Raw genomic sequence first — 21,651 nt, forward strand, 5'->3', positions numbered from 1 at the left:
TGCTCATTTTTAACGTAGGGGGAATGTAGACCAGCAGTGAGGTGATCTTGTACTGCCATGAGATCTACTACTATTAAAACTGCAATGATTGTAAAACAAGTAACTGCTTTATTATTCTTTGCAATCAAATCAATAAAAATAAAGCAAAGGCAAGACAAAAGCAAAACATTATTTAGAGTGACTATAGAAGTAATCAATAATTTATTGGTCTAAATTTAAGTACATAACTATAAATCATTATTTGATTGTCAGAATATAGATTGCGTCTTTGAAGCAACAAATGTATGCATTCACATTTCTCGTGGTTAAAAATTCAGATGCAAGTTAAGTCAATTATATTTCTGAACATTTAACTTCTCATTAGAGATGCTGTCTGTAATTTGATTCCCAGTCTGTTTGGATGTCAGAAGTTGTTTTTCTAACTCACTGGCTGCAATTTTTGCACCCAGTGTAAGGAAAATAACCAGTTAAAATGTGAATGGAATTAAAATGTAAGAGCATGCATATTCATGTTTAGCTAGATGAATTACATAGATACTGAACATGACTGATTTTTTGAAATTGATGCAGTTGACTCCACTTTTCAGACAGTGAACATGGTTAAAGATTCAAAAATCCTTATTTTTCAGGTTTGCATTCAAAAGATTTTGTTTCAAGTCAGTGCCTGTGTAGTTTTCCTTTATATTGAATAAGTTCCCATTCCTGCCTGAGGATCTTCTAAGAGTAATCAGGGAGCAAAACAGTTTTTATCTTAGCAAATTAAAAATTCATAAGCTGCATACATCAGTAGCTGCATGTGATACATGTGCAGCATTCACCATTTTTCTTTGCTCCACAGGATGGACTGGATGTTAAGTTGATAGGAAGCCTTTGAACGTTAATTCTGAGAAGTGTGCAGACTCAGATCTGTTTCACATGAGTTCTCAGACATCCTAGTGAAAAATCTTCAGGATACTACTATCATTTGTCTGAGGAGTGCATTTCTTAATAGATTTCCATGTGTTTGGCACTAGGCTTTTGTATGCGTTTTTTATCTTCTGGAATGAGTGTAACAACATCAGCGTTACATTTCCATCCACCTGTTCCCAATGAAAAGAACCTCCTTATCACAGGCACTGCTGAAGTGTCTTTCTACTCTCAGTTAATTATCAGGGTTGTTTAATGCAGCAATTCAGAATAACACGTTTATTATAATGATGAAAAATTAGCCTTTCATTAGAATTGACTTCCTGCTTGTTTTAGGCTATTGACAGTATTCATCAAGTGGGCGTCTACTGCTTAGCTCTGGTACCAGCCAACACACTCCCCAAGACGCCGCTGGGAGGAATACACCTGTCAGAAACCAAACAGCTTTTCTTGGAAGGATCTCTGCATCCTTGTAACGTGCTGATGTGTCCCCACACATGTGTAACAAATCTGCCAAAACCAAGGCAAAAACAGCCAGGTAAGATGAGTGGGAGCAAATGAATTGTGGCTTTTAGTGTGTGCTTATGGTACAGTAAAGAGTGAAATCAAATAACTGTTAATGGAGGTGAGAATGAACTCCATCAGCTGTTCATGTTAAGTATACTAGGCAGCATCTATGAAGAATATGTTCAGAAGGAAAAATGCTGTAAAATGCTCTTCATTAGTAAAGGTGAAATTTCTGCTGCTCTAAAAGGCCACAGCTGACGTTCTTCTCATAGTCCTGGTCTCTTGTGTCTAAAGTGTATGAACTGAGACTGAAACAGAAATACAGCCTCCAAATAAGGCTGTTAATTATTAAATAAGCCGAGTTTATTAAAGAGAAAGAAGATAGTTGACACTAAATAGCAAATTTAGAAGAACAACAAGTAGTTAAAAACGGATTGTGAATCAAGAGAAACCAAGAATTTGGATAAGTTTTTTACCTTAGGAGGGAGGTTCTGCATTATTTTTACAGTAGGTATATCTGAGGGGAAAACCAAGCTAGTTTAAGATGAGCTCTGCAGTTAAATATGTATATAGTAGAGATGGGGTGAATCCAGACCTGTCTTCCAGGTACATCAACCAAAATTTGTATCAACAGAGATATACTCGAGATTCTGTGCTGTGGATAGCAGTGAGGAAAATTTGTAGTACCAAAGAAATACAAATAATTTCCGTCCACAAGCAAAGAATTTTTATTGCATTTAACATATGTCTGATTTATTCTAGAAATTGGCCCTGCCTCTGTGATGGTGGGGAACTTGGTCTCTGGAAAAAGAATTGCACAGGCCAGTGGTAGAGATTTGGGGCAAATAGAAGATAATGATCAAGCCAGAAAGGTAAGTAGAAATTTCCTAATATGTCTTCTATTTAGTTAATTAGCAACAGGAGACATAGCAGTACATAGATGATATTATTATTTCTGAATTGGTTTGTTACATGTTAATACTAACAAACTAACACATTTTAAGATGCACCTTATAGATAAATATAAAATAGACATGAGAGGAGATCACTGCTTTTCTCGTGTATATGTTGTTCTACTGGGATACACGGGACAACAGAAAATAATGGTAGAATGTGTTAATGGGTCTTTTATCAGTAATCACCCTATATTATGTCATCATTACTAAGTAGAGTGGAGTCCAAGGAATCTAATTTGCATATATGGTCATGACTTTTTTAGTTATTATTTTGATTCTGTTTCAGTTCAGCTCTTTTGGGAGCTTATGTGAATAATCAAATTAACAAACTTCAAACTGTATCTGTGTATATATCTATATGTGTATTTAAAGTAAGAAAAAGGAGTAGGACTAAGAACAGAAATTGTGCTTAAACTCTGAGAGATTAGTAAGAAGTTCTTTATTGTTTCGAAAGTATATGTAGAATTTATCACCATCTCAGCAGTGACCTAAGTTCCAGAGAGGCCTCTATTGCTGTGTCAGAACACATTGCTATAAATGTATGATGATAAGAGAATCAATTCATGTTTAGTGTTTCATGGTTACTGACATAAAGCTCAGAATATAAATAGGAAAGATAAATTCACAAAAAAAATGTGTTTTTTAAAGCTGAGAAGTTATTTAGTGCCATGACTGTAAGTCTTCTTTCTTTTAGTTCCTCTTCCTCTCAGAAGTTTTACAGTGGAGAGCTCAGACCACTCCTGACCATGTGCTTTACACACTACTTAACTGCAGGGTAAGCAGTGCAGACCGGTGCTCTAACAAGCTGCAGTGTGGCAAATGACAGGCTGGTGTTCCAACTGCACCTGCTTGCACTTTGTCTGGACATGGCTCTTTCTGTTTCTTTTTCCATTAATACCCAGCTGCTATATTTATTATCCATGGAGGCAGAGAGGAAAAGAGAATAATAATTGCCAAATATCAAAATACAAATTGCTTTTGTATCAGGCACCCCATCTTATACATTTCTCATTTCTTTCGGTACCGCATACATGTGGGTGAGCTGCAACTGTAAATCTATTTCAGTACTCCTCATTCTGATACCAAAGAGTAGTCCTTAGTACTGCTCACAGTCTTGGTTTCTAATTTGAAAAGCACAAGTTTGGTGAAATCAAAGCACTTTTTCTACGTAAGGTGATGATTATTGGTTTTGAGACTGGGCCATCTGCAAGGAGGTGCACAAATGGGGAAAGGAGTCAAAGAGAAGAGATGTGTTCAAGAATCCAGCCGGGTCTGCAGAGGATCATTTGTGCATCTCTCTACATAGGTTGATGCCAGCCTGCCATAACATTTCATTGACTATCAAAAATGAATGACTTCATATCAAAAGGTACAGAGCTCAAGTTTACTGAGACTGTTGGCAGGCTTCCTAGACAACTGTATATGACAAACCTGTAATTCCCAAGACCACTGCAGAGCAGGAAAGCCTGATTTCAAACCACCCTGCCTTAGTGCCAATAGACATATCAGTCAAAACTGGGAAACGTATCTAGTACGTGAGGGTCTTATGGAAAGGAAGGGTTTGAGATATTCACCTGTGCCACCTGGAATAGCTGGCATTTGTTCTTAGCCCATATGGTCCCTGAACAACTAAGGTGGTATAATAAACCTCCAGCAATTTGTGAACATCTGCTGGATGACCAGTTATTGTACTTACAGGGTATGCTCCCATAGCCCATATTACAGTGGTGGTATGGAAGTTCTGTTTGAGGCTACAAATGAGTCATTAAGCTAATTGGTTTTAATTCAGAGCAGTAGCTAGTGCTATGTGAAGATTTCCATTTTTTACAGACAATGGTGAAATAGTAATTTAGTTATCTGCAACAAAGCAGAAAAGTTGAGAGAGGATGCTGTTCATAGGTGCACTATTACAAAGTTGAATTAGTGGATCATCCTGTAAGTGAGGAGCAGAGATGCTATGAGAAAGATACCATGCTGTCCCATCTCCTCCACACAGGCTGTTGCTTTTCAGCTTTAAGTAATGCCAGACTTTGCATGCTGGCACAAGGATTCAGACAGTGGGAGGGGAAGATACAATGTGGAGAGTGAGGATTAATGAAATAATTGATTGTTCCTTACAAGTGAAAAACAGTTCAATTTTGAGATTTAGTTTTTCTGCTCCTTTAATACTCCCAGTGTGGAGTATGTCCTCTTGTGAAATTTGAGAGGTTTGTTGTTTTATGGGGAGATTCATTGTCTAATGGAAAGAAGTGACAGGGCTGGTGAGTTTTAGCCAAAGCAAATTTTGTTACCCATCTTGAATCCTAGTACTTTTGTAATTTTTTCCCTTTTTGTCTACCTTGCATCTTGTATGTAGGCATTGTTCTCAAACATCCAGACATCTCACAGATGATGACTAATAGAAATTCACTGAGATCAGAAATTTCCTGTAACCCAAGCATTTTGAGAAATTAGATTTCTAACTTAGTGCAGTGCCTTGTTTTTATGGTATGGGTTTCAGGTATGAAACCCAAAGGGAACAGTTATCTCTGCTCACCCACAATTCTTCACCAACAGCAGAATTCTTCCCAGCACTTCATATAAACACTGCCTTTCTTCCTGTGCACCTGCAGCAAGTGCCAGAGTTCTTAAATGAACTTTGCCCAAATATATGTGATTTGCAGCAATTCCCCTTCTATGTCAGTAAGGCTTGTGGTTCTGGTGTATGTGGGAAGCTAAAGGGTCCGTCTCCCCCTGGCTATTGAAGCAGGAAATGTCTTGAAAGAAGAAAGTGAATGCAAGTGCATTCCTATTGGAAAGTCTACTGTGAGCGACTACTCAGATATTGGATTGCTTTGGCCACGTCTAGGGCTGGTCATGGTTGCATGTGTTGTTAGAAAAAGTTCTTGCAGTTGAACTATCCAGAAAACCAATTAAAATGTCCTGAAATGCATCTTTTTTTCCTGTTATCTTGAGCTCTTTCTTGACAGTGTTTGAGGTGTGACGTTTCTAAATGCCAAGTGATGCATGATAACATGCTGTGACCCTACTTCCAGATCTTTCTCCAGCTGCTCTCTCCTCTCTGAAGCTTGTGATCAATATGTACTGCGGTGGTGTGAGGGATAGTGCTGATTAGTTGAAATCAGCAGTCAAGCTAAATCCTTAGCAGTTCTTGCCCTGTTTTAATATAATTCAATGAATATTTCTGTAAAACAGAAGACCTTATTACTATTACAATACAGTATTTTTTAATTGTGTTGCATTGCACTTTTGAGGCACTGATTTTATAGAAGAATATGTTAGCATTTTTTTCTTCCATGAGTTTATTCATTTTCTCTTTTTCAAGTGCTTGTCACATGTGCTGGTTGTATCAGAGTAGTGATGGAGACTGAAATCCTTTCTCCCCAGAGGAGGTGCAGCAGAGCATCCCTTTCCCATATTGTCCCATCTCTTTACTTCAGCCCAGATCTGGCTGATCAGCTCTAGCAGCAGTCAGTCTGCTGATTGCTCATTCATTCTTTGACTTCTCTTCAGAGTTGTGAGATCTTGCAGTGAATTCTGTGATACATACATATATATATCTCTATATGTATATTTGTATGTATGCATACATTTATCATTTACATTTATATGTATGTATGCATGTATTTATCTCTTCAGAGCGTGCAGGAATTCAGTTTAAAACACCATGTTTGTTTGATAATTTTGAGACGGTGCTATCTGAATTGACAAACTCTGGGTTTTTTTGTTTGTTTGTTTGGTTGGTTTTTTTGGCTTACTGACCAGAGTCATTTAAATTCAATAAATGTCTTTTCTCTTTCATTTATATGCATGTGCTTAGCTCTTGTTCTAGACTAATTCTCTTCCCCTGTCACAAAGCATTGTTTTCTCTGATGCCTTTTGTCTCATCTTTGAAAGTATTTCCCCTGTGCCATTTGGCTTCATTCCAAGGTGCAGACAGTGAGATGCAGTTTTCAGGATTACTCTCCACAGATTCTCAGGATTGCTGCAGAAGACCACAAAAGCACTTTCCTGGCTGTAGCAGGAATGCTGCATGTGTAGCAAGAGAAGGAGTACAGTTTACATGAGCATGACATTGACATGCTACTGTGACTTCCTTGGTTAGAAAGGCAGCACTTTTGAGGACACTGAGTACAGAGAGAGGAATGGAGAATGCTCCCTTCCTTGACAAGCATCCTTTTTCCCTCCAGCTACAGTTTGGCTTAAGACTGAAAGTTTCCTTATTTAAAGTGAATGTGTGACACATTGTGGCTTTAGGAAACTGCAGCACCTCATCCAGTAGCTTCTACGCTGCAGAGGAGAACAAAGATCAATGCAGTGCATTGTCTTCTGTGACATTTATCTTTCTTCCTCTGCAGGGAACAATAGCCAACTCATTAACGTGTGTCCAGCTACATAAGAGAGCAGAGAAGATAGCCGTCATGCTGATGGAGAGGGGGCATTTGCAAGATGGAGACCATGTGGCTTTGGTTTACCCACCAGGTAAAGAACCGTGTTCAGCACCTTGGTGCTCCCAAAAGTTTATCATGAGCCTGTGGAACAGTGCAGTACAGGTGTTACCAGCCTGTGAACCAGGTGAACTGGCAACAAACAAAATGTTTGTCTTATGTGCATTTCTCTGAACTTAGTCAAATGTATTTAGAAGATTTTTTCTCCATGTATGTGTATGAACATAGATACTATATTCTATGGGTTCATATTAAGATTAAGTGGTACTTTTAAAACCCCTCTCGTATAAACATTCAAATCTAAACAGTAATTCACTTCTTTGCTTTTAGTTTGCTAGAAACACACTATTTTATGAGCCTGTGGTTCTGCTAAAATATTCCATCTGCTGAGCGTTCTTAGGTTCAACTGTCAAATTTCTATTTGAAAGTACTGCATTTCATGGAGATAAAGCAGCAGTACCTGGGAAGTAATCAACCTTATTAAAGCAGAAATATGATAAATAGTAGATGATTAAGAAATACCCAAAAACAATCAGTACTTTATATATATGTAGATCATTAACCTACACAGCTCTGTGGTTAGAATTTTTCTACTTTGACATACGGACTTTAAGCTTGTATTAACCAGTACCATCTTTGACATTTGTTTAAAATTATTTCTGATCTAGTACTGCTCTTTTATCTTTAGCATTTTGTATGTCTTGATGAAATAAAGCCTCATTTTAAGTCTGGATTGTGGTATTTCAGTAGAAAGGGACTGCAAGATAATGGTTAAATCATTATCATTTTTAAGCGATTTCTCAGTGGTTAATATGAGGAAACCTTTTCCACAAAAGAAATGTGTGTTTTAAACTTAAGGTTTTATTTCCTGCTTTTCACTTGCCCTGCATAAATCATACTATCAGAGGAGCAGTAAACCTATCTGTACTCCAGATCTGTTTCCAGTGGAAGAGTAAAACAGTCCCCACTTTTATCTTGGCACAGCCTGCATACAGAACGAAAGAACCATCAAACAGAAGTCACAGGGTCCTTATGCTATTGTCAGCTCAGCTTCTTTCTGTGGCCTGAAGTGTCCACAGTCTGACATCTGCAGTCAATATTTATATGGAGGAATGCTTAGTTTTATGTTAGGAGCAGGGATTCAAAGCCAAGGTTCCCTTTTTGATTGTGAAATTTCAGGTAGATAAATCAAAGCTGTATGTCTGAAGTTAAAAATGGCACGAGGAAGAAGTCTAACAAACCTTCAGATGTTCCTCATACGACTGATAGGAACATTGTACTCCCTTATCCTTTTGCTGGAACACTCCACTTCTTGAAACTCACTTATGTGTAAATGGAATTTAGGAAGATAATTCATCTGTGGAAATCATCTTTTTACCTGTTACTTCCTGGTCATATAAGTAGAACTCACCAAAATGATGATATCTGGCTTCAGCTTTGTTTGTTGTCACTGGTTTTTCATGCTCAGAACAGTGCAATTGAAAGTAATCAGTGAAGCTGAACAAATACTGACAAGGGACTGAAAAAGAAGTCTGTTAAAGGACTTAGTCACTCATTTAACCTTCTGAGTTGAATCCCAAATAATATTTATGCTGACACAGATGTCTATGATTAAATGATTTGATTTTGAGGGGAGGATTTTTGTTTTGTTCTTCATGCAGGAATAGACCTGATTGCTGCATTTTATGGTTGCCTGTATGCAGGCTGTGTGCCAATAACAGTTCGACCTCCGCATCCCCAGAACATAGCGACAACGTTACCTACTGTGAAGATGATTGTGGAGGTGAGCAGGCATCTGAAAGTGCACAAGCAGATGAAATGGGCAGTGGACTTGTGTCCTAGTGGACTGGTATTTGGGAACAGTATAGATGGGTTACTGTTAAGCAAGTGATGTTGGGTGGAGTTACTGTTAAATGGGTGATAATGAGTTACAGTTAAATAGGTGATGTTATAGATTGAAGGATTGTATTCCTTCCAGAATTCCAAGATTTCAGTGTGCTTCAGAGTAAACACTGTTTGACAGCATGCAACCTCCTGACTTCCACTGTCAAGGTTTTCCTGCAGTTGTGATACACCATCCAGGAAATTTAGCAATATGCCAAGTGTGGGAGGGTTCCCCACCTGGCAGTGCTACACTCAGCATCGATAAAAGTCCCAATGGAAAAGCTTTTCCCACTGGAAAGCTTAGCTTGGCTCATGCTGAACTCTGCAAACCCAATTGTTTTGCAGTTTGAAGCAATTACAAAATTATGCTGTGAAGATATTGGTTGGTGGTTCTATTTTTGTCTGGGGAAGTATTACTCTGGCTTTTTATTTAATACTTCATTTGGGTATTTTGACTTCATCTGATCACATTTTATCTTTGATGCTCATGAGTAATTGCGTTCCTAATCTGTTGAATGGAATTCCAAATCTCTGAAATAACAGAAGTTGAAACAAATGTGATTTTATTGATAATTTGAACTGGAGATAGTTATAATTTGGTCCTTTCCTCACTGTATCAGATGCCTCAAAATGTCAGTAGAGGTATGAGAAAATGGCATATTGTCTTCAGGATTCTTATTATTTGGTGTTTTGCCGCTTGGCGTTTTTAAGCATCAGCTGTTAAAGTCATATAAAAGCTGCTAAAGTGGTATAAAATGAATTATTGTTTCTCCCATTTCTCCTTTGATGTCTGATAGACCAACCAGGTCTGACTGGTTTCTCACTGAATAAAGTAGGGCAGGTCTAAGCTGACTTGCAAGCATTGTGTCTTCAAGACATAAAGACTGACTATAAATAAAATATTGGAAATTATTAGTGATATTAATGCCAATCTTGAAAAACTCTCAGCTCTGTTTTGTACATTTTTTTCTTTCATTTTGGAGAGGGATGACCTTGTGGAAATTAAAATATTGAGTTGTTATAATCAGAAAGAAATATTCTTGTAGTTGCTACTAAGATATTTTTTAAATGGATCTAAAAGGAGGGCATCTTCAGCATGTATCATCTAAAATTCAGAGCAGATGGTAGTTACAGTAAATTCTCCATTTCTTAGTGGAGCTTGCACAATTTTTGGTCTAGAGTTACTTTTGACAATATCAGAAGAATTCCCAATGCTTTATCACTAGCACTAGAATCAGGAATATATGGCTAACATAAAATTGACTAAAGATAGTAAAATGCTCATATAAGTGTCAGGCTAGGTTTTGGTTTATGTCAAAATATTGTTTATAAACCAAGATATATTATCTTGATATAGGAAAGGTTCTGGTCACAGTCTTCTGTACTGGCATCTTGGGTTGATAAGTGATATAATGCACTGGAAGAGTCACATTCTCACTGTTAATATGCCTTTAGTTTCATTCCAATATTCTGCTCAAAATGCAATTTTAATGTAATTTGTAAAACTTGTATGGCTTTGTCTGCTTTGTGAGCTGAATTTTTTGTGGATCTTTTCACCTCCTGATTAGAAAATATGAGACTAATGTATCTGTGTCCTGTTCTGGCATAAGACAAATCATAGTCTTGCTCATTTTTAGAAGAATTAATCAGCATCCTATTGTGTTATTATTTGTTTGTTAAATTCCTAGGTGAGCCGCTCTGCTTGCTTAATGACTACACAATTAATATGCAAATTGTTACGGTCGCGAGAGGCGGCAGCGGCAGTGGATGTCAGAACGTGGCCTCCAGTACTAGATACAGGTGAGTGCCAAGGCTAGGGCTCTGCTCTCTTTTTGTCATTATTTGTCAAGCATTGAGAGATCTTTCTGTCACTGGAGTAAGATACATCCATTCATTCTTTACTTTCACTAGATGACTTGCCAAAGAAACGGCCTGCACAGATCTACAAACCTTCAAACCCTGAAACGCTTGCTTACCTGGACTTCAGCGTCTCTACAACTGGAATGCTAGCAGGGGTAAAGGTAGGAGCTTCTTTTAACAGTTGGCATTCCTGCTCCCATGCCTGATTGGCAGGTAGTAAGTACATCGCTGCATGTTTGTAAATTCTATTGATTTTTGGTAATAGATGTTGAATTGCTTCCTCTCTTACAGTCATTATTTGATTACTTTAAATTGTCTTTATTGGCTTTTCCATACTGCTGTCCAGTGTGCAGGAAGTTATTAGCTCTTCTCCTGCTCCAGCATGCCTGCAGATAGCCTAATAGCTTATCTGCCTGAAACATTCTTTAACAGAAGCATCTATTCGTTCTATTTTATGAAGGAAATGAGATTTGGTCATCTCTCTTCTAACTTGCTCCAGTACCCATCTATTGTTTGTTCCTCATTGCAGCTAACTGCTGGCCATCATTTTTGAATATTCTCTTTTTCATTTAATTATGGGAACTGTTACATTTCTGGTATATTTACCTTGTACAAGATTAATGTAATCAGCAAACAATGTGTTTATGTGTTTGCTTGATAAGCTTTGGCATGTTGAGCTCTTTAAATCACTATTCTGACATTTCCTCCAAAATGCAACACAGTTTATCAAACCTGATTTTTCTGGCTCGTAACACGTGTTATTCCAGTGTTGGCTTCGGCAGTGCACAGGCAGAAGTAAAATTCCTCTCGTATTATCTGTTACTTTCTTACTCCTATCTGTTGCATATCCAAGGACTGTGATGACTTTGACATCATCCATCTATTTTCAGAAACTGTAAGCAAACAAAACTGAAAGCAAAGAAAAGCATTGTTGACCCAGTTCTTAGATGGAAAATTTGAAGCACAAAGTGAAGTGATCTGCCCGAGGTTGACTATTGGCTAAATGGTTGACCTGGCTTATGGTTATGTATCAGGCACTCCTAGAAGATTGATATCATCTAACTTGAGGTGATGAGCTACTATACCTACTAGACATGGACTAGTCCTTGGGCTCCTCAATAGTCAACAGACAGAAGCAGACACTTTCAGAGTATAATTCCTCTGGTTTATTTGAAACATCTATTTTTGAATGGAGGTGAATGTCATTTAAGTCTTCATTTCCTCAACAGGGAGTCTTCAATGATTGTTTGAGACATACTCATCTATATTAAATCAGATCTGAATTCCACCTTATCAGACCTATAGAACTGACTACTAATTATACAAAGTCAATATTGGCAGAGCTTTAAAGATAGTCAAGGCTAGGGCGAGGTGAAGAATTTAATGTGGCTAAAGGGAAATACAGATAAGTATCTCATGGAATTCTTGATTAGCTCCAGATATCTCAGTCATAAACCCTTCAAATTGCTAAATCAGCAAGTTTATATAAATAGTGCCATCAACTAGATCATTGCCAGTGATTAATTAATTATGGATGGATCACCAGAGGCCCCAAGGCTTGTCATAATGCAGTGGTGATTAATCAAAAACAATGGCTAAATAATTTGCGTGGCTTCTGAAAAGCTGTTAGATGTTTTATAGTCACTTTGGAAGTAGTAAATTCCACATAGGTTTACTCTCAACTTTTTCCCTAGCTTGAACCCAGTAAGGTGTAAAAAATCACAGAATAACAGCAGTTGTTTTCCCACAGAGTTCAGTTTAATCCTCTGTGGAAAAAATGATCTTGATTGAGCTAGAGAAGAATTAATCTCTTCAAACTGCAGCCATTCGCAGTGTGGACACCTGTTTTGAGCTGGTCATAGTGCATCACTTGGAGCATGTCCAGCTTCAGTTATGGCATTCACAGACAGCAGAGAAAAAATCATGTCTTGAGTGACTTCGTTCTATTTGTTAAGGACCAAATAAATTTTACCTCTCAGGTGCTTGATCTCCTCCATTGACTGTAATAGTGTTAAAGGAAACTGGGCCAATATGTAGCAGAGATCAAAAGTTAGATGAATTAAATCCTATCTAGGCTGTCCTTCTAACACAGGCATGCTTTTGGTTATTAGCAGAGAGGACAGGGATTAAAATAAGTTATTGTGTTCCCACTGTAGTTTGAACTTCTAAGCCAAAATGGGTGAGTCTGTGAGAAACATCCTAACACAGTAGGTGTTGTCAGTAAGGAGATGTAAAATTCCTAGAAAGAGTGCATCAGAAAAGTATCTTTTGATGAGTGTTTGTGTTTCTTTTTTTCACTGGCTTTATCTTGGAGAGCTCTCAAGATTAAACAAAGAAACAAAAGCCTGTTTCTCAGCTAGGAGCTGGTTAACCAGAATGTTTACTGTCTATTGGAGGCTGCTGAATGATTTGCTTCTTACTACCATTTTGCATACAAAAATCTCTCTAATTTAAGAATTGTATTGACAATATTCTGTCATTATTGTATAAGTAAGTATGTACTTTGAAATATATGACTGAAGATCAACAAAGCATTCAAATTACATTCTTGTCCTGCAGTCATTCATTCCTTTGTTCCTCCAGAAAGTTTAGCTCATTATCATTAGGTTTGCATACAGCTCGTAGCACATCTTGAAACCACACAGCTTTCTCCCTGAATCACTTCAAAATTGTCATTCTTTCTGTCTCTCCATCCCTTTCATGGTTACTTGGATGTCCTCTTGAAGGAAAGTTTGTTTTCTTAGTTATAAATTTCATGTGTATTTACACTGAGCACAAAGTCAATATCTGTTTTCTTCATCCTGTAACTGATTTAAACACTTAGCTCAGTTTGGGAATGAGTCTTCTGAATGATATAATTGATCATTTTAATTACTTTTCTTTTTTTTTTTCAGATGTCTCATGCAGCCACTAGTGCCTTTTGTCGTTCTATTAAGCTGCAGTGTGAGCTTTATCCCTCCAGAGAAGTTGCTATCTGTCTGGATCCGTACTGTGGACTTGGGTTTGTCCTCTGGTGCCTCTGCAGGTGAGGTTTCTCCTCAACCTTTTAAAATATCACTTCCATTGTACTATAACACAGCAGTCAGGATGGGATGAACAGATAGTACCTCTGGGACTAACACAGGCAATTAGAATTGCCACAAGCTGTATGGAGAATGCTGTATGGAGAATACACTTGCCTTGAGTGGGGCATGGCTGTGGGTATTTAAGGCTGAGGAGTGCAGAGCACCAGCATGCCTGTTCATCAAGCTCTTGCTGTTTCCCTGCTCTCTCTGCCAAGTCTGACTAGTTTTATTTGATGAAGACAGTACTCTACCAAGGTGGCTTCCTGGTTTCCTCTTTTTCATTCTGTACTCTGAAAGCACAAGTGGATATTGGGGGACTTCCTCATTTGTGAGACATATGGATGTGATTTTTTATAGAGTTGTGTAGGAGTGTTTTATTACAGAAGGTACTTCTATGGCAACAGCAAAGCTATAAAACATACTTCTAGTTAAATGTGAATCAGCTTTTTTTATGAAGAGGAATTTGAGAAATGTAATAATTCTGTCAATCTTTACGCTCCAGGGAGGTTACAGTTCAGCACTGAAAGCAGTTCCATTGATTTTTTTAATTCTTCTTCTTTTGATTTTTCTAAGACAGCTGAGTTGCTGTAGAGGCAGAAATGACAAGCTATGGGAATGTTAATGGAGCACAGTTTTATGAATACATATTAGAGGCTGCAGTAGTCTGGCATCTTTATCCATGGAAAGTTATTTGGTATTAACAGTACTGCTGGTTTTAGTTACTGAAATTAAGATAACCCAGGGGCAATAAAAATGCTGCAGCTCTGGATAAGCATTTTACCAATTTAATAAATATTTGAAAGAAAAATTATCTATGAACTGCTGCAGCAATTTATTTTCAGTGAGCACTGTTCATTTAAAAGCACTGTTAGCATCATCATTGCTCTTGCCTTTTAAAACATTTGTTATTAAGTATGAAGTGGGCCAAGGGTTAATAGTATTTATTATCCTATTCATTCTTGATCAGTAGTTCTTAATTTAAACTATACTTGCCCTAATACTATTTTTTGTTTTGAAAAAGTGTTATTCCAATTTCTTGTTTTTGTAGTACAAAAATACTGAAGATTCAAAAAACGTTTTCTACAATGTTGAGATTTTAATTAAATCACTCTACAAATTAATTTTTTAAAAAAATATTTTGAAGTTAGCTGCATATTTATTCTATAGATTCATGTGTCAGCACTGTTAGGCCTTTCCTGTGCTGAGCTGCCAGATTCATTGGCAAAGCTAATCCTGCTGAGATGCATTCAGTGAGTTAAGACCATGAAAGGACTGTAGAGCACTATGGGACAATTCAGCTAAGGAGAATGGGGTAAGGTGTAACATGGAATATCCAGTAATAACATCTGTGTAACATCATCATATAACCGTGTAGCACAGATAAATGTTGATGTGCCAAAAAACTGAGTGTGTTGTGGTGTCTGCAAAACTCATCAATACACAAATTGTTTCTTCCAGAGAACAATATTTGGAATGCACAAGCATTTGCTGCCCTTAGGCCCTTACCAATGCTGGTAATGTCAGGCTTTTGCAGAATTTTGACTTTGACCAAGGCAGCAGACCTCTGGGAGAAAGAACCGAGGTCTGTGGTACTGCATAAAATAGAAGATTTCATACCATTTTCAAAGATAAGGAAGGAAAAGAAGGAGCTGAAGGAACTGAAATCAGGGCAACACTCTAATCTTGTGAACCGTTGTGTCAATCTCTTCTTTGTCACTGATTCTTCTCCTGTAAACCCAGAAAGATTGCAGGCTGCTTGAACTGTGACTGTCATTTAGAGAAAGCTGACATCGGATGCGGCTTTGTGAATTCTTCTCACAAACTTAATTTCCATCTCATTACTATTTTAGAAATGGGTATTATTTGATGTGTTCTGTAATAGCAAAAAATACATCCTGGAGCTTGTTAGAATCTTACTTTGTATAGCTTAAAGCTTTGCAACTTAGCATTTTAATCTTTGTAGTTTGGCATATCAAAATACTTTCCAATGTTTTTCAGCCCAGATTCTACCTCAGAGGATTCTACTGGAAAGCTAAGGTTGTCTGTCACCAGTCCCATTAGCTAAATTAATACTTTTTATGGCACATGGAGATTAAGTAAGGTCTTCAATTTTTCATCAGCTGTGGGGTTTTGAGAGTTAAATAGGAATTTTTGTTTTAGGAACCCAGCAGGAAGAGAAAGCAACCAACTCTACTGATTGCAGTTAAAATGAGGAGTACATTTAAATCCCTTTGTTGACTAGACTGAAGGAGGCATTGACTGAGCTGTGAAAGAAAAATTAATGTTTTGTCCTCATTGTAGGTGCCTAAACATTGTTCTGGCCTGCTCCTATGCAGTGCCCCAGAAAGTACCGATCTGTGAGGTCAAAGCTGCTTAGGAAAGCTGTTGGAGCATGGAGCCAGCCCTTTGGTAAGTTTGGAATATATTGCATAGTTTTGCAAAGTTTTTTTAAATTTATTTATTATTTTATGGCCTAAAAGGTATAAAATAATAAAGAAAAGAAACCTTGCAAAGCAGAGCAATAAATTTAAAAAAAAAAAAAGGATTTATCACATTCCCTCTAAACTGGCTGCATGCTCCAGCAGGGTTTCCTTGGGACCTTTGTCATAGAAAGAACGTCATCAGCACTATGTGAGTTTGTAAATCCAAATCTTCTAATTTTAGCAGTTTGTTACTGATGACTCAATTAAAAATATTTTATTATTTCTTTCTTTAATAGTGTTATTTATCCATTCATAGAGGGTTAATCAGAATATTCTAACTTTCCTTGCACTGCATATCACTTATCATATTCTTTAAAAGTTTTAAATATCTTTCAGTGTAAAAATAAATGAAACTAAATCCTACTGCTCAGAAACGTTTCCTGAAATTAAGATGTCCTAGTCTTAATGCTGATTACTGTGGAGCAGAATAGAAAGTTCTACAGTTCATTGGTAAGGATATACTTAATTGATAGTTGCTGAGTGATGCAATGCAATAAGAATTCTCCCTCCATTGTACTCACAGTATGGTTCTATACTGAAAAATAGAATTATTCTGAAATGAAAATTAACAAAATGCATGATTTTAAATAAATTATATATTAGTAACACTCAGAAACTGTGATTATAATAGTGTAAGTCAATAAGGCTCAAAATAGACCAGAGGAACTGGACTTTCTACTGACTTTACATCTGACTGAAGGCATTATTAACATGTATGAGTAACTGGGGTAGGCCCAAGGCTAAGCAGTGGCTAACAAATACTTACAGGACTGCAGTGAACTAGGCTGGTCATACTTAACTTCTGCCTACATTAGGGCGTCTCTAATGCCAGTACCCATAGAAATGACATTGATGTCAGTAACATCCAGCTAATCTCGGATGGGGTGAGTTCTGTGTGCAGACTTTTGGGGGAGTTAGGCAAGGTCTGAAGGCATCATCAGAGGTCTGCAGGAAACATTTGTTCAAGGCAAGATTGCCGTTCTCAGCTGCTGCTTTTTTTTTTTTTTTTTTTTTTCCTGATATAGATTGGAAACAAAGGTATTTAGATGAAGGTTCTTTGTTTTGGAGTGATGCTGAGCACAGATAGGCCCAAGTCCTATGATGCCTAGGTGACATTATATACCCAGACAGTCTCCTCTGTGGCCTACCAGCTCTGGTCCAGATGATTGTGGAGGTTTTTCTTCAGTCCCATTCAGATTCCCTCAGCTTGCTGACTCAAAATTTGAAGTATTTGCAAGGCAACTGAACTGCTTTAGGCCCAACCAAATGCTGTCAATAGCAAAGTACCCATATCTGTCCCGCATCACATAGAGCAAAATGTCACCCTAGAAATGCAGAAATGAAATGCGTATACTTGTAAGACCTGATTGTATGTATCCACCTCCTGCAGTTAGAAAAGCAGCTCATATCACCTGAGAAGGACACCAGAAGTGATGGCAGCAGCAAGTTAATAGCCTGCCAGAATACAATTCCAAACTGCATTTGCTATTTGTCAACATTTATTGCCCTGCTGAATTTTTTTGGAACTATAATAAAACCTCAGACTTTATTGTTAATCGGCCTTAGCACAACATGGGGTAAATCTTTGATTCAATAGAACAGTTAATTGCCAAGATGTCATTCCAAGCATCTCTGTATGCTGCCAAGCAGCCTGCCAGGCCATGGAACCGGAGTTGTGATCAGATGGTTCCATCATAGCAAAATACATTGTGGTGCATTTACCTGGAGTATTCTTGTCCTTGGGCAGCCCTTGCGCAGTGCAGGCAGACAAGGCTTTTCACTCTGCCAAAATCCAAGGCTTTGTCCCCCACCTGAATACTCTTTTCCTCTCCATCCCCTGAAGAAGGACAGCATTTCTAAATGACGATCTCCCATCTCAGCCACAATAGCATTTCATTCTGCATCTGTGTCCCAAAAGTCACTTTGACAAGGTGATGCAGGGATGCTCTTCTTTTTTGTCTTCTTTTCTTGCCTACTCCTAAAAGTAATGGAGACTGATAAACAGATGTCCTGGTCTGTCAGAAAGCCTCTGCAGTTCTGCACTGTGTCTCTTATAAGACATCTGGAGACAGAGTTACTCTCATGGCAACAGATTTCTACAGAAGTGGAATAAATGATCTTGTTTCAGTTCCTTTCCAGTGCTTATAGAACTAAATTTTGAAATTGCTCTTACTCTGATAACTCGTATGCTGTTCCAGTTTCAGAATGGTGATTTTAACTTCCACAATTTATATTTAAACCCCCAAGTTTTCTTAATATCCCATCTGAGGCTACAGTGTTCACAGTCCTGTTCCTTCTGGTACCAGCAAAGAGACAGCGTAACAACCCATCTTTCTTTCATGAAGGTGAGATGGCACTGTTTGTTCCTTTCTTTGTTTTTGGGATTAAATCTACCACACATATACCTGCAACACATCTCTACTATACCTAGTTACACAGAGACAACACTGACAAAAGTTCCTATAGGCTTGAGACCGTATCTGGCTTTATGCAGCATCCTCCCACAACTGCATTCTGCTCAAGCACATAGTCCTCTGCTTGTTAGTTGGCTTTCATACTGAGCAAACACCCTGTAATGCTCCCCAGTTGTTTGAAAGCACCAGAGTGGTAGACAAGCTTCATCTAGCATTACAAGGGAGGATCTTTTCTTCATCAGCTTCTCTGCACCAGAATATTGGTGACAGCATTTCTGGGGTTAATGTGGAAGTATAATGTCTGAAAAATTGCAAGGATATGTGGCTACCAGGAATGTTTTGTTGCTTGAGTGATTCACAAAACCTGCACTGTGCTTCTGAGATTAATTCAGGGAAGTGAGCCAAGTCCTGCCTGACATCATGATGGCCAGGTGCTGCATAAACCAGTTCGCCTGTGGAACTGGCACATTCACCCCAGAACTTTGTTTTTGTGTTACCTCTCTTAGCTCCACTGACTGCTGTAGCGGATCAGGTGATGTGCATGGCTTAATAAGCTACAGCTAAGTAGGCAAAGCCTGTGCTGATGATCAAATTTCCAGGCATGGTATCATCTTTCTGTAGGTTTATGTTGTCTGTAGACAAGAACAGCACACATCTGAGATTCTGCACCATAGATAGTTTCCTCCCTTCAGCTCTGCATTTCAATTCAGTATTTCTGAAGTATTTCCTTCAGTATTTCTGAGGGGTTATAAAACTAAGAAAAAGTAGCATCTTCATTTATCTGTTTGAACAGTGATGTTTGCAGCCAGAGCATGTTGTTGTCTGTTCTGATTGTAAGTGTGGTGGTTTCCCACAGTCTGGAGAAGATGGGGTAATTGTGCATCCAAATCCAGGTTCCATAATGGTGTGCTGCATGGCTCGTGATGGGAGGTTAAGAGTGAGCGAAAGTGCATTTCTTATTTGTCCAGCTTGAGTTACCAAGATGAGAAGGCAGTCACCCCTCTCATTAGTGTTTTTGAGGAGGGAAGACTGGTCATTATTATAAATTGGTATTCCCAAATTCTGTCATTTTGGATTGTTTCCTGGTAAGCTGCACGTGGAATCAGTGTTCTATTCTTTTTGTCTCCCTTATTGCCCTGGAGTAGATGCAAGCATTTTTCATTACAGTTTGTTGTTTTGCTTGTTTTTTTTAATTATTATTTTGGAATGTTCTGCCCAGGTGAATAAGTGGCTTTTACGAGATATTAGTGTGGTACTGAACAGTCTGATAATTCTCTCATACTTGACGCCTGCCAACCTGTTTCTTGTTGTGGAGGATTCTGTTGGTTTTTCTCCTGATAGTAGTTGCAGCAACCGGAAGAGTTCAGGGAGGTGGAAGAGTTTGATACCAAATCTCATATTTGTACAGGTTGGAGCCCATGCCACGTTCTTACTCTTATGGTTACAGCTTCTCATGTGTAAGAATTGTGTATGTACTGGACAGATCACACACCTTGATTGCCTGTGGAGCACTAATATTAAATTTGCAAGGAACTAAAGCCCTTTACTACTCCCTGAAAAACCTAATGGAATTGGCTGAGAAAGAAAGAGTGAAGTGGTATTTAAAATCTGTAAAAGAGAGAGAGAGAGACTAAAATCTGTTACTGCTCCCTCTCTGGGCTTGATCTGTCAGCTGAACTCAGGGCACACTCTTTTCAGGCTTTGGTAGCTTTGCCAATGTTTCTTTCCACAGACTTATGAAGTGCATACTCAGGGTTCAGTTGTACTTTATTCTGATTCCATAAAAGCAGCATGAAAGCATAATGTTTCATTTGACTGTCCAGTGTTAAAGTAGTTCTGTCAGATCTATCTGAGAACACGTCTCTTTGTGGCAACTCACAGCTCACGCATTGTCAAGAGTGCCTTAAATGTGGACAAGCAGTCAGAGTCAACATTTATTGTATGATTAATGAAATTATTTGAACTGTGGTTCATACATATTCTGTGGCATCTTCTGGTTCCTACTCCAGTAGACCTAAACAGTTTGGTTTATTACTTTTTACTGGGGAGGACTTGTGCACCTTTTATGCCTATATATGTTACGTGTAAAGACATCCAAGTTGCGCGCAGATCGTTCCAAACTGCACAACTTTTGAAAGCGCTCTGATCTTAGGTGTGGGAGTGGGAGGCACTCACTTGCCAAGGATGGAAATTGTGTGAGCATCACATGTTCAAAAACTGCATGATGTGTAACTTCTTCCTAATGTCAGATGTTACAGAGATGCTCCAATTCCTGAAAATACAGAACCACCTTGTGTCTTACCTCGGGCACTTGGATTAGAAAATGATGTCTTTACTTTAGCAAAGTAGCATTTCAGTTTTTCAAGTGACAAATGAAATTCTCTCCTGCGCATCGTAAATCTCTAGGGCTTTACGGTCCTTTTTCAGAATTATTGTGATTTGGAGGTTTATCTGTGACTGTTCTGATCAGTGACCAGCTGATAGTTCAGATGATATTCTGAAGTATCTACAAATCATGGATTAAGATGTGAAAGAGCCTGTAAAAGTGATTGTACATCAGCCTGTCTGAGATGAATGAACAACCCAGGACCCATAGGAAATAAAGACATCAAACTGGGATTTTCTTTCCCTTGGGGACAATCTCGGGTATAACAGAAATTAACTCTGACATAATTATTTCCTTCCAGGACCCTTGTAATTGCTTTGTTCTCAACACTGGTGCTCCCTGGGTATCCAATAAATAGAAGATGTAAGATATTTGGGTTTTAAAAGTTCATAAAACTTTCACAGTAGAAATTTAAAGCCCCCGGTATTATTAAACTGGGGACAGATTTACTCCTTTGAAAATGATAGCAATCCACTTGCTTGCCTCAGCAGGAGAGATGTTATTTCCATGTTAAGTAATCAAGTACTCTTTTAATCAAGGTGTCTTAAAATGGTAATTATTCAATCTCAATTATTTGTAGGCAACACATATTTTTTGTTGATATCATAATGCTGTTTATTAGCACCGTCAATAACCCAGCTATTTTGCTCTCCTTGGTACAGTTCTAACAGCAAGGTCCACTGGCATTTTGAGTTAAGTAGTATTTGTATGTAGCTTGTAAACATCTGCAAGCATGGGCACT

General features: G+C 38.1%; 1 protein-coding gene across 7 annotated transcripts in view; it reads left to right on the plus strand.

Moving 5' to 3' along the window:
* The window catches only part of DIP2C (disco interacting protein 2 homolog C), a 291,284-nt gene that overhangs the window by 228,717 nt on the left and 40,916 nt on the right, over positions 1 to 21,651 (plus strand). For all 7 annotated transcript variants that reach the window (XM_042888242.1, XM_042888244.1, XM_042888245.1 and 4 more), the window contains 8 exons: positions 1,243 to 1,444; positions 2,176 to 2,285; positions 3,064 to 3,144; positions 6,728 to 6,851; positions 8,479 to 8,600; positions 10,390 to 10,501; positions 10,613 to 10,722; positions 13,456 to 13,586. In XM_042888242.1, the coding sequence (XP_042744176.1) occupies positions 1,243 to 1,444; positions 2,176 to 2,285; positions 3,064 to 3,144; positions 6,728 to 6,851; positions 8,479 to 8,600; positions 10,390 to 10,501; positions 10,613 to 10,722; positions 13,456 to 13,586 (992 nt within the window). The remainder of the gene's footprint in view (positions 1 to 1,242; positions 1,445 to 2,175; positions 2,286 to 3,063; positions 3,145 to 6,727; positions 6,852 to 8,478; positions 8,601 to 10,389; positions 10,502 to 10,612; positions 10,723 to 13,455; positions 13,587 to 21,651) is intronic.

The sequence above is a fragment of the Lagopus leucura genome, unplaced genomic scaffold (genome assembly GCF_019238085.1).
Source record: "Lagopus leucura isolate 7727_CA_CO unplaced genomic scaffold, USGS_WTPT01 Super-Scaffold_100157, whole genome shotgun sequence".
NCBI classification, from domain to species: domain Eukaryota; kingdom Metazoa; phylum Chordata; class Aves; order Galliformes; family Phasianidae; genus Lagopus; species Lagopus leucura.